At 40.4% G+C, this 13,346-nt stretch overlaps 1 protein-coding gene across 2 annotated transcripts in view; it reads left to right on the top strand.

Annotated features, from left to right (window-relative positions):
- The window catches only part of mgat4a (alpha-1,3-mannosyl-glycoprotein 4-beta-N-acetylglucosaminyltransferase A), a 94,098-nt gene extending 81,967 nt beyond the window's left edge, over positions 1-12,131 (top strand). For both annotated transcript variants that reach the window (XM_003218798.4, XM_062977274.1), the window contains exons 13-16: positions 3,759-3,837; positions 5,041-5,107; positions 7,487-7,599; positions 9,351-12,131. In XM_003218798.4, the coding sequence (XP_003218846.1) occupies positions 3,759-3,837; positions 5,041-5,107; positions 7,487-7,599; positions 9,351-9,377 (286 nt within the window). In that variant the 3' untranslated portion in view covers positions 9,378-12,131. The remainder of the gene's footprint in view (positions 1-3,758; positions 3,838-5,040; positions 5,108-7,486; positions 7,600-9,350) is intronic.
- Positions 12,132-13,346: the final 1,215 nt, after the last annotated feature.

The following is a 13,346-nucleotide window of genomic DNA, read 5'->3' as shown; positions in this document are numbered from 1 at the left end:
TCCTGCCTCAGCTTGCTTAGTTGAATCTGTGCTGTAGAACAGACATGGGCAAACCTTGGCCCTCCAGGTGTTTTGGACTTCAACTTCCACAATCCCTAACAGCCTACTGGTTGTTAGGAATTGTGGGAGTTGAAGTCCAAAACAACTGGAGGGCCAAAGTTTGTCCATGCGTGCTGTAGAATGAATGCAGCTTGACATCACTTTAATTGCCCTGGCTCAATCTACAGAATCAAAGAGGTTGTAGTTCTGCAAGTTCTTGATCCTTTTCTGCCAAAGAGGACCTGTGCCTTGCCAAATTACAAATCCCAGGATTCTATACACTGAATAATGGTATTTTCAGTGTTATCAGAAAGCATACATGTTTACAGTATAGGTCAGGGGTCCCCAAACTTTTTAAACAGGGGCCAGTTCACGCTCCCTCAGACCGTTGGAGGGCCGGGCTATAGTTTTTTTAAAAAACTATGAACAAATTCCTATGCAGTGCACACTGCACATATCTTATTTTGAAGTAAAAAAAAACCAAACAGGAATAAATACAGCCTCAATGTTAATCATAATCATAATAAAAATAATAAAGAGGGTTGGAAGAGACCCCTTGGGCCATTTAGTCCAACCTCCTTCTGCCTTTGTGCACCAAAAGCACTAGCAAAGCACTTGTTTATAAAATACCATTATAAACAAGCAAAGCTTTGGAAGGCATGCGCCAGGCGAGGGAGGAGACGGGAAAGGTGCGCGCCTTTCCCTCCTACCCCGCGTCTCACCTTCCTCGGCGGAGAGAGCTGCCGCCGCAAGGGCCAGATAAATGGCTTTGATGGGCCACATGTGGCCCCCGGGCCTTAGTTTGGGGACCCCTGGTATAGGTGCACCCTAGGCGATTTCAGAGTCCTTGGGTGAATCTGCACTGGAATTAATGGTTTGATATTATGGAATCATGGGGGCAATAGTCCACAAGGTCTTCAGCCTTCTCGGCCAATGCATGCTCGTGCCTCACCAAACCACAACTCACAGGATTGCATAGTACTGAGCCATGGCAATTAGAAAGTGATGTCAAACTGCATTAATTCTGCAGTGTACATGCATCCTAGGAGGGCTATGCTGGGGTCCTACACTTTAGCACCCAAATCTCCTTAGAGCTGCAAAAGGGAAACACAAGCAAATTTCATGGATAGCTCCTCTGACTTATTAGAAGAAAATATGGGGACTAAATACTCCAAAGGCAATCACCCCCCCACCCCAAAATAGGATTTAGAGTCTGTGCCTGCAGGATTCTGGGGCTTGCGGTTTAAAGAGGGGGTTCCCATTCTCAGCAAGAGAAGTCCTAGGCTCACTGAACTACAAGCTGCAGAAGTCTGAAGTTTCTAAAGTGTTTGGTCAGTGTTATTTAATGTTTGAAAGGGAAACCCTCAATAGTAGGTTATCTTTCAGGTGAAGGAGTTGGAAAAATTACCTTGTGGGCCCCCCTTGGGCAACAGCTTCTGACTCCCCCCTCTCCCATCCCAAGAAGGCTGGGCTCCCCAAGTCTCCCCAAGTCCTCCATTTAGTTTCAGCTGCTGCCCCTCTCTCTCTTCATCCCTTCTCTCCCTTTCTGGGCTTCAGAAGAGGTCTAACCTTGGGGCAGGGAGGCAGAAAATCTTTTAAAAGCAAGTAGCTTCCTCTCTTGTGTCTTTTCCTCTCTTTTTCCCAATGGCTGCTGCGTGTTTGCAAGCCTCGTGACACTCTGAAGTAACTTCCCCTTAAACTGCCTCAGAACTTAGGGTAGATTACTGTAATTCTCAATACTAATGTGGACCCCAATTTTGGCCATGTGTTTTCGCCTAAAAAGATGCGCACTAGACTCGAGAAAATATGGTATGTCTGTGGGTATCTATAGAAACTTTCATTTTTTATTCATGTATTATTGTCCAGGTCTGAGATTTGCTGGAACCAACCAGGAACAAAGTTAGAGTAATGTTCAGATCTATGGAACCTCATGGATTGTTGTCTCCGTCGTCCTGATTTTTTCACACCTGTTTCTCTAGCTACTGTAGTGTTTTTTCCACCCCTATGATCAAATGAAAACAGATGCCAGTATCTACTCAGATGCCCTTTTGACCAACACTTGTGGTTATTTGAGGTCGCTTAGTGGTAACAGGAAAATTAACGAGAGTTTCAAGTAGCCCGATCTTTCACTATTTATTTCTATAGTAATAAAATAATATATTTATTCATATGTTCATTTTTTTCTGGAGCACATGATACATTAGTTATAAGTCTTGGTTCAGTTCATCAAACATAGTCTCATATAATTCTTTTTTAATTAAATTCAGGTTTAGTATACTGAAGAGTTGTGTTTCTCCCTAGTCCTTTAATTCTCTTTGGCCAGCATCCAGAATGAATATTTGGTGACCTACACTCTGTTTTTGAGTTAGGAGTCCAAAATCTCAGTGGCAAGATTTTAATCCTATGGATCTCAGAATTTCCTTTACAAAAAGTTGCACCAGAAAACCGCCCCACCTTCAAACCCATGTTTTGGGAATACAATATGAAATACACTCCACTTATTATTTTGGGGGGCATTTCAGTTTGGCTTGCTTTCAAATGAAACTGAAAATGTTATAGTGGGGGTGGGGGGGGGGGAGAATGTGTGAGACTACCTATTCATTTTGTCTACAGAGTTTGAGCATATAAAAGAAATTTGCAGGAAGGGGGCATAGTTTTGAAATGAAAAGTGACAGGGAAATAAAGTTTATAAGTTAATTGACCTAATGTTTGCAAGTGTGTTGTTCTATTAGAGGAAAAATAAAAACATTAACAAGATAAGCCTTTTATTAATGACTAGAAAAAGTTGCAAAGTGGCCAACAAGCCTGTTAGACTGTCAGGCTGCACATTAAACAAATGCACAATACATAAGCAAACTTTGTTTCATGGCTCATGAGCTCGTATGCCTAGGACAGGTGGCAGTGGTGTTGGCCACTTGGAGAGCCTCTGGTGTTGCTGTGAGAAGTTCCTCCATTGTGCGTGTGGCAGGGCTCAGACTGCATTGTAGTAAGGGGTCTGTGGTTTGCTCTTTTCCACACTCGCATGTCGTGGACTCTACTTTGAAGCCCCATTTCTTAAGGTTAGCTCTGCATCTTGTGGTGTCAGAGCACAGTCTGTTCAGCACCTTCCAAGTTGCCCAGCCTTCTGTGTGTTTAGCGGAGAGTTTTTCATCTGGTATCAGCCACTGAGTGAGGTTCCAGGTTTTAGTCTGCCACTTTTGGACTCTCACTTGCTGAGGTGTTTCTGCGAGTATCTCTGTAGATCTTAGAAAGCTATTTCTTGATTTAAGGCATTGGCTTGCTGGATGATATCCGAACAGAGGATGGGCCAAAGAGGTCAATGCCTTGGTCCTTTCATTACTGGCTTCTACTTCCCAACAAATATCAGGTGTTGCAATACCGGCTAAACAGTATAATTTCTCCAGTGGTGTAAAGCATCGAAATCCTGTGATAATCCAGCATGATGTTTCTGTACTTGCTTCCCTAGTTTTAGTTTTATTAGTCTGTTGAATAAAAAACAGCAGATTGTCTTGGATCACTTTTCACAAATTCTGAGTATCAAACATAATGTGGAATAAGGTTGGATAGACTGCACCCCACTTCGCCCAATGCTGTGTAATCCACAACAGTTTATACTATAATAAATTTGTTTCTCTTCAAAACATCACAAAACACTTTGCTGGGTTTTTTTTGTTCGTTTTTTTGTCATGGCTCAACATTGCCTTCTTTTACATCCACAGATACCTGTTTCACAGTGGCAACCCAGAACATCCAGGAGATGTATTTATCAATACAACTGTGGAAGTGTTGCCTTTTAAGGTATGAACATAGAAAAGTCTGTTTCTCTCTCCTTTTGTAATCATAAAAACAAATACTTTTTACCCAATACTGATGTTGGATTATGAGAGAATGTGGTTGCCTTGTGTTCCCAGAATCACAATTGTTGAATATATTATCAAGTACTGTCATCTTTCAAAAGCCAGGGGATGGAGTAAGCATGGCTAGGAAAAGATGATATCTAGAACATGATGAGGAAAAAAAGTCTTTGCAATCATTAGCATAGTGTTGGACTAGTTGAAACTTAATAACTATCCATGATAATAGATGCTTAATATGTAACAAGTGGGTTTCAGAAGTGGGTTTTATTTTATTGTTGTTGTTTTTTGTGTGTATATAAATGGTTTATAGTTAGCTCTTTTCTGCCTAGCTCTACAACTGTCCCCTTCTTCTGTAAGCATTCTTGAACCCATCTGCTGCCAACCATCCTTTTCATGGATCTTTAATGCCCAAATATACCATCCCCGCTTTGATGGGATACTCGAGACTTTTGGGGTACTGGGAATGGGCAGCTCACAGGCACCAGTGATGCATATATACCCTTCCATTTCTGCTTAATATATTCTTAGTCATTCAGTGCCATCAGTGTAAAAGGCATTCAGAGAAACAAAAAGGTAATTCCCAGCCTTCAAAAGATGGTAAAAATGGGGGATAACAGCAGGGGACAAGTATATTTAATTCAGTGACGCCTGCTTATGCTGCAGTCCTACACAGTGTATTGAGGTGGGCACATCCTGGGCTTAAGATTGATTTCAGTTCCCCAACACCCCAGAAGATCATGGTGAGGATGTAACACACGAATGTTACACAACCTATTTTCCTACCATTATGTCTCTGTGTTAAATCACATGTTCCCAAATCCCAGTAGTGCTTCTTTGCAAAACACATTTATTGACATTTTTTGCACTGCTGCTCCCTGAATCCCCTTACTTACAGGCCAGTGGCCATCCTGGCTGAGACATTCTGGAAGGGATATTTGGAAAAAAAAACTTTTTCCAGGTTCTGCTGATTGAAAACTGGCCCTGCCTTTTTACCTGCACAATGTCTTGCTCTAAACAGCATCCACTAAAGGAAAAGGCAAGTTCAATTCAACATATAAGTGTGGAAACAAGGAGCCCACTGTGTGCTGGATCTTAATGTATGATCATAAGAAGCCAGCCTTACATTTTTCCATCTTTGTTTCAGACTGAAGAGCTTGAGTTAAGCAAAGAAACCAAAGAGAAGCGATTAGAAGATGGATATTTCAGAATAGGTAACTGTGATGGATCTCCTTTCCAGGCTGGCTGTGCTGTTCCAAGCCTTTGGGCTCCTATTACTCTCCTTTCCCTTCAAGATCCCTCTCTGGATAAAGCATCTGGCCTTCAGGGTGGTCCCTTTGTAAACTACTAGATGTGTAGTTCACTGGATTCACTGTGGTAATTGTGATTAGAACTACCAACCTTAACAGGAAAAGCCCAGCACAGTTGTAAAAAAGAATAAACAAGTAGAGGTTTATTAATATACTAGCTTGGGAACCCGGCAATGCCCGGGTTATTTGAAAAAGCCATTATTTGTCTTTGATTGTTAGGTATTCTCAGTTTGGAGTGGGTGAACTACAATTCCCAGAATCGTGGGTCAATCCTCCCCAAACCCTGCCACTATTCAAAGTTGGCCATTTTGGGTCTGTGTACCAAGTGTGGTCCAGGTCTGTTGTTGGCTGGTCATCGCCTGGCTGCAGTGCTCTCTGGATGGGGGTGAACCGCTACAACTCCCAGATTCCAGGTGCAATTGTCCTGAAACATCTGTCAGTATCCACAGTAGGCTATGTTGAGTCTGTGTGCCAAGTTTGGTCCAGATCCGTCATTGGCTGGGTTCAGTGCTCTTTGGATCCAGGTGAACTATAACTCCCAAAATCAAAGGCCCATTCCCACAAACCCCTGCAGTATGTTCAGTTGGTCATGAGGCTTCTCTGTGCAAAGTGTGGTCCCTGTCCATTGTTGGTGGGGTCCACTGTTTATCTGGATGCAGGTGAACTATAACTCCCTTTCTCCCAAACTTGTCCAAAATGTTCTTTTGGTTATGGGGGCTCTGTGTGCCAAGTTTGGTCCTGGTCCATCATCGGTGGGGTTCAGAGTGCTCATTCATTGCAGGTGGACTATAAATCCCAGTACCTAGTACTCCCAAATGTCCAGGCGAATTCCCCTCAAAACCCACCAGTATTCAAATACTGGGCATATCAGGTATGCATGGCAAGTTTGCCCCAGAGCCATAATTGTTTGGGTTCAAAGCATTCTGGGTGTAGGTGAACTACAATTCCTCAAAATTCTCCAATAGGAGTCACAGTGCTCTGACTTGATGCAGGGTGAACTACAACTTCCACCATGTGGCGTCAATCCCCCAAATTCCTCCAGTAAGTTTAGTTGCTGCTCAGTTCTGCTGACAGATTTGAAAGGGAAGGGCAGTAGGCGGGGTCATGCAAATTCCACACCAATGGAGAACCCTGGGATGCCTGCCTGTGGTGGAGGAAAATGCAAAATCTAGGATGAAGTGGTCCCCAAATGAAAGCATTCCTTGGGTGGTGGGCTGTAGTGTTTGGGGAGGACATTGGCAGGGTTTGGGCTACATATTCATGGACCTCACTGTAATCATAATGTCAGTGGAAGGAGTGACTTGGCTCCTTAGCACTGGGAACTGTAGCCTGTTTGTGGAAGCCAGAGGCTGTCTGTGTGATAAGACACCTGTGCCACATACACACATATGGGTTTTCACTTTTATTATGGTTATATAGATATAGATTATTAGATCACACATGGATCCTGAATTATTTAATCATTCATAGCTCCCAGAAACACTGTTTAGTTCTTCACCTGACTGACTATCCTATATATGTTACAGCTCTCCTGACAACTGTAAGAGCCTAAGAAAGTTCAAAACTGCCCAAAGTAATATGTATACATACAATAATAAACTTGGGTTAGTTAAATTAACCAATTTATTCATGCTATTAACTCCTAGCTAATGTATGGGTGTAAATTTCATATCACTTTTATTTAAAAACAATGCCTCGAATTGCTTTACAAACAAAACTTATAAAAGAAATCCAGTTGCTGAAAATGATAAGCTTAAACTGTACAATCGATATAATAGTTACAAATGAAAGACAACAGATAGCAAGGAGGTAATAAGGAAAATGGTTAGGCAAAGAAATATGATTTTAGTTGACAATGGAAATACCCAGTTCTGAGCATCTGCATAAGTTTAGTAGGAAAGCATTTGCACAACTTATAACAAAGTTCTAGTTAGAGTTTCACTATATATATTTTTCCAGACCAGTTTTTAATGTTATTTTCAATTGAAACTGAAAGTATTTAGATGCAATGTATTTCTTTTTTTAACTGTGCCTTTTGGCTCTTTAAAGCATTCTTTTCATTCTAGTACACAAACATTGATTTTGTTCCAAAGCAGATTTAGTTTTGCTTCCAGGCAACAAACCCTTTTGGCTACTTATTGTTGTCCTAGATATTATTACAAGAGGTTACTCTCATGCAAACCCAGTCCTAATTTGAGTAGACTTACAGGAGAAATGTCCGTAAGTGATGTTTTGGTTATGTTTTATATGCTCCCAGTTAGACTGACTTTTCTTTCTTTGAAGGCAAGTTTGAAAATGGTAGAGCGGAAGGAGCAGTTGATCCCAGTTTAAACCCGATTGCAGCTGTCCGTCTCTTAGTCATACAGAACTCCTCTGTCTGGGCAATTCTAAATGAGGTAGGATGCGAACAAGAGTGTTTTGTAGAACTACTGATGCAAAACATTTCAGCTGAAAGTCACTTCCGTAAAAAATATTTTATGGCATCCTAGGGTCATCAGATAGAATGCATAACAGGGCTCCTGTGTCTGTAATGGTTAACAGATCCTAGAATGGGAAGACATAGCAGGTAGAATTTTGTGATGTCTTATCTTTTACAATATTATATTAGCTGCTACACTCCCAGCATTTTGCTGTGTGGTGTGGCAACACCACAGAAACATCCAGCTGTCTTCCTACAGCTGAATACAGGCAATCCCTAAGTTACAAACATCCGGCTTACACCTGATTCCTAGCTACCATCGGAGATGAGACAGTACGAAGTGAGGAAATCTATCCCTAACAAGGGAAATTCACTCCTGGAAAGAGTTTTCATGGGGAGAAGGTCTCTCCGCTGACACTTTTTTACCTTCCTTGTTTCCACAAAAGTCCAACATTTTAAAAACCCAGTTGTCGCAGGGACAGAAAGTGAGGTGAAATCTTCTGAAAGGGAGCATAGACAGCAAAAGAAACATTACAGGGGAGAAAACCCTTTCCTGTGCTATCTAAAACTTTTTTTAAAAATGGCTGGAGTTACACTTAAAATGTACCTGTTCTGGCTTATGGGAGACATTAACTTAAGAACAAACCTACAGAACCTATCTTGTTTGTCACCTGGAGACTGCCTGTACAGTTGATATAGAAATATAGCCTAAAGCATCTTTGATCCAGTACTCAGCTGTGTATCCAGCAATAGCAACATAGTCTATAGCAGTGGTTCTCAACCTGGGGTCCCCAGATGTTTTTGGCCTACAGTTTCCCAGCTGCTAGGATTTCTGGGAGCTGAATGCCAAAAACATCTGGGGACCCAGGTTGAGAACCACTGGTCTATAGGCTTTATTACCCCCATTCTCTAGTAGCCAGTAAAAGGCCACATTGTGGTAGCTACAGGAACAAAAAGTTGGTTTTGGAAGAGTGGATGGGAAATGAGTTGTGTACTTTTGCCTGTATGCTACATCTTGCTTGTACTGTAAATATTCAAGATGCAGGAGTCCTGTCCTGTATTCAGACTGGCAACCCTATGACAACCTGTTTTTTTCTCAGTGCATTTGGCATTGTGTGTATGCAAAGCTTATGTTGCTCTTATTGTACCAACAAGCCACAAATGCCATGCACTGAGTGAATGATGAGACTGTATATGGAATTTAATACCAGCTGACTTTTAGGTATTTTACTAGCACATGCATGCTTTTGCAGAAAGAGGACTGTCACATGTGTTAAGTACATCAGAGTATTGGATTAGATCCAAAGATGTCTCCAGAGTAGAGTTGGACATCTGCCTTAGACAGCAGATTCTAGCTATCTGGAAGTTGCAGTTAGTTGTCTGTTTTAATGTATGGTCAGCTCTCCACATTTATTGGGGTTAGGGCATAGGACCACCATGATAGTGGAAAAACTGCAAATAAAAGGTGCTGTATTTTATCTGAAGGAATGCCTCTTTAAGAATCTAGGTTCACCAGTGCAAATCCATGACCATACTAGGGTACCTAGAGATTCACAGAGAAACCATATTATTCAAATCAGTGAATAATCAAATCTTCAAAGTTGAACCTGCAAGTGTAGAGGGATCAGTGGGTGTATGAGAGTTGCAACCAATCCTTTTCCAAGCTTTGTTTGGTCCTTCTTTAATAAACCACTTTAGCATCAACTATATATCAACATTGCATTGCAGATTCATATTAAAAAGATCCCCAACTGATAACCAACGAAGGAGAAGAAAGAAGAATTTTTATGACTGGGGAAAAAATCTACAAAATCATACGAACAGCAGAGTGAAGACAGTGAGCATGCACCTTATTTCCAACGAATTTTTCACTGAAACTCTACCTCCTGTGAAATCTACTGTAGATGAGAAGACTGACCCAGCAAAAAGAGCTTTGGTGGTCTAAAAACAGTTTCTCAGCTGGTATTCCGTATTTATCTAGATCCATGGTTTCTCCATCCGAACATGACTTTGTTGCCTAAGGATCACTGCAATCTTGTCAACCTATCCAGCTGTGATAGGACTTACTATGTAAAAGTTGTACATATTGTTACATTCCTTAAAGATGAGAATATATATATATATATATATATATATATATATAGTTGTTTAAATACATTTTATGAAGGGGGTACTTTTTGAAGGTCCATTTATTTTGCTAATGCAAACCCTCTTTTATAGATGATCAGGGATATATATTCAAAACCATTAGGGGTATTTAATTTATTAAATGATTTAAAAAGTACATATTTTTATGCAGGTAATAACTTGATGCCGTTTTTTAAAAAAACGAATGACCTTGCTTCTTGAGTTAACTCTACATTTTGCTTTGATAATGAAATAACCATATTTTGTAATATACTGCCATGACTAGAATTGTTTGAGTTTGCAAATGAAGCACTTTTGTTACCACACAAAGGACACAGTCCATTCAAAAGCTTTTGTGTGCAATCCTCATTGACGCCAATGGGCCCTAAGTCTAGGATAGGTTGCTTAAAGACATAATAAGCAAGGTGTGTGCAAGGACTTTGAAGAACATTGCCTGTGAAATATCAAAAAGTTTAATATTCACATATTGGAGAACTTTCTACTTCAGTAGGGTGTATGACATCTGCAGTGATCTTAGATTTGATTGATTACAGGGGGATTTTGATACGTTAAATCATTGCTGAGTTTTCTGAAATGTTGCCAAGTTAGTTCCTCTGGAAAGAAAAGCATGTCTGCCTGTTTTCATTTTGCTTTGTGACTCCTTTTGTATGATCTCTATTCAGTATTTTGGAACAATTTACCAATGATTGTTTTTTTTAGGGATTGTAATGGGAAAAATAGGACAGAAGCATATTGGCTGAGCTGTTTTTAAAATTTTGATTATCACCTCTTTATATGTTTAAATGAATTCCTTTTTCCTTTAAGAGGCTCACTTCCTGCTTAAAACATTGCACTCTAATTGATTGTCCCTAGAGAGCTTATATGAGCCTAATGTTTGTCACCTTCTGAATTTTTTCCAAGGAATAAAAATGTCAGTAGCTTTGGGGAGAGGCAATTCGAGCACTTTGTGCCATGGAGCACAGTAGACATGCAATAACTAAGCTAGTAATACAAACCCAATTCTTATTATTTTCTTAACCCCACCAAGTTATGGAAAGCTAAGCTTTTAAACCGCACCTGCACTTCAATCACATGTGGTAAATTTTTACTCAAATTATTGTAGCTTGTGTCATGAGATAATTCTTAGATACTTCTGTGTCTTGGATGTAAACTTTTGCCAAAAAGTATCTGTCTTGCCTTTGCTTGACAGTCACAATCATGCAGTAGTAATGATAGTGTGACTGATTAGGTGTTTGCCTTTTTTGCTGTCATTAGACTCCTTATCAAGAAGTAGGTGAAGTAATGTGGTCAGGCATCAGATAGTCCAAGATGTTTCCACAATGGACTTTGATTCTCCTAAAATTAGATAGGACATATAGATTTTAACAAAAATGATCAGAACTCGACTAAACCAGTAGAAACTGGATTGTGGTTGGTGGGCCACTGGAAAAGTAAATTAATTTTTTTAAGGAAAAGGTATTAAAATATTATTATGGTATTGCGGGAAAAATCATTAAAAGAAAATAGAAAGCGCTTTCTCTAATTAAAATGAATTAAATAGAAATCTCCCCTAATTATGGTAACAAAGCCTTGGTGTGACAAGACAGAGCTCAATTATTGACACTACTTAACATGTAACTTCAAGCAGTGTTTTTAAAATAGCTGTTTCAGATGTTTATTGATGAAGAGGTGCCCAGATCAACTTTGGTGCTAAAATGCTTCTCGTAAAAATTAGGATCTTAAAAGCTGCCACCTTTGATTCCTTCTTCCCTCCCACTTACAAACCAGCTCCTGTTATTTCAGTCATTTACTTGCAGGCCAGGTGTATTTATCCTCTTCCCCTCCCTGTAATTATACTTAGACACAATAAGCCTCAAAAATAATTTCTTCCTCTACCAGAGGAATCAAACAGATTTGTGCTTTACTTGAATTATGGTAGTTGCCAAGGTTTGAATATGTTAGCCTTAACAGTGACAGACAACTGGATGGCTTTTGGGAGTTCCTCTTAGACTTTTCCTAGGAAATAAATTTAATAACGGAGTAGTTGATCATCCATAGTAACTGGCTTACTGCTTTTTTTAAAATGTTAGAAATTCCCTATTCTCTTTCTCAGCCAGTGCTTTGCTGTTGTGTTCCTGTTCTTACTTTGGTGGAATTTGCAAATTCAGTGCTGCAGCCAGCATTTCTCTGACACTCCATTTTTCCATCAACCATTTAAAATGCTTACTGTCTTTTTTTTTTAGTTTCGAGCGAGATTTTAACTTTTGTTAATCTTACTGCTATATTTGAAAACTTAATTGGATCATGTTAACTGTGCCTTTCATCAATGTGCTATGTGCCACAGCTGCCCATGTAATATTTGAAATAAATATTTTAAAAATGTGTCTGGTAATTCTTAAAAGTTAATAAAAATGATGAACTTACAAAGCAATTTTAGAGTTTCCAGCTCTAAGTAAACTGTTATTTTACATTCTGTGTCACCATGAGCTCTTAAATCTGGTTTAGAAACAGAATTGGTAGTACAGTATGGTCCCTCTATTTATTTAATTAATTTATATGCCGCTCTTTTCCCTTGGGGGGGGGGAGCGATCTTACACAAAGGCAGAACTAGATGCCACATATAATACAAAACGTAGTAAAACCAAACATAAAACACAAAAGCCGGTATCCAAATCAAATTAAAACAATAAAAATCATGTGACCATTACAACAGGGGCAGTTTCGAGCCAAAGTCACAGCCAGTCCGTGTTCGACTTAATATTAATTCACAGAATCCATCAAGTCATATCAACTCATATCTCAGGATGGGCCAAAAGTTTGGTCCCACAGCCAGGTCTTCAGCTGCTTCCTAAAAGACATGAGTAAGGGGGCTTCCCTAATCTCCCTTGGCAAGGAATTCCACAGCCGTGGAGCCACCACCGAAAAAGCCCTGTCTCTCCTTCCCGCCAACCGCATCTGTGACGGCGGCGGGACCAAGAGCAGGGTCTCACTTGAAGATCTTAATCTGCGGGACGGCCTGTAGGGGGAGATACATTCTGAGAGGTAAGGTGGACCAGAGCTGTTTAAGGTTTTGTAGGCCAAAGCCAGAATTTAGTATTGTATCCAGTGACATAACTTCCCAACAGTGTGCCTGTCCCTATTTTTTCTATAATGTCTACAATCTTTTGCGCAGGAAAGATGTGAAATCATAATCTCATATCCAGAATCTTCCATAAAATGTTAGAAGCACACTAATCTGTGTCCACATCTTAGCTTTTTCAAGACTGGTCTTGATTCTACATTTGAAAGGGAGGGGTACTGTTATTTCCGCCACAACAGTGGAAAACCTATATTGAGCCCCTCTATGCATTATGCCTGTCCTGAGTTTTCTCTAAATTGGAGCTTTCAAAACTGGGGGTCCCAACCCAAATGGGGTCCCTTGGCTCAATGTTGGGGTTGCGAAAGGCTTCCCACACCTCGAAAAGCAGGTAGGATCTATGGGGGCTGTTGCTGCTATCCGGGGGGGGGGGGAGGCCAACTTAACCTAAGGGAAGAGAAACTGGCCCAGCTGAGGCAGCTGACCACATGGATGGATGTCAGAAAGAAACTACCTGGCAA

The sequence above is a fragment of the Anolis carolinensis genome, chromosome 3, assembly GCF_035594765.1.
Source record: "Anolis carolinensis isolate JA03-04 chromosome 3, rAnoCar3.1.pri, whole genome shotgun sequence".
Classification (NCBI taxonomy): Eukaryota; Metazoa; Chordata; class Lepidosauria; order Squamata; family Dactyloidae; genus Anolis; species Anolis carolinensis.
The sequence above is the reverse complement of the archived record's forward strand: the minus strand, read 5'-3'. Positions and strand labels throughout refer to the sequence as shown.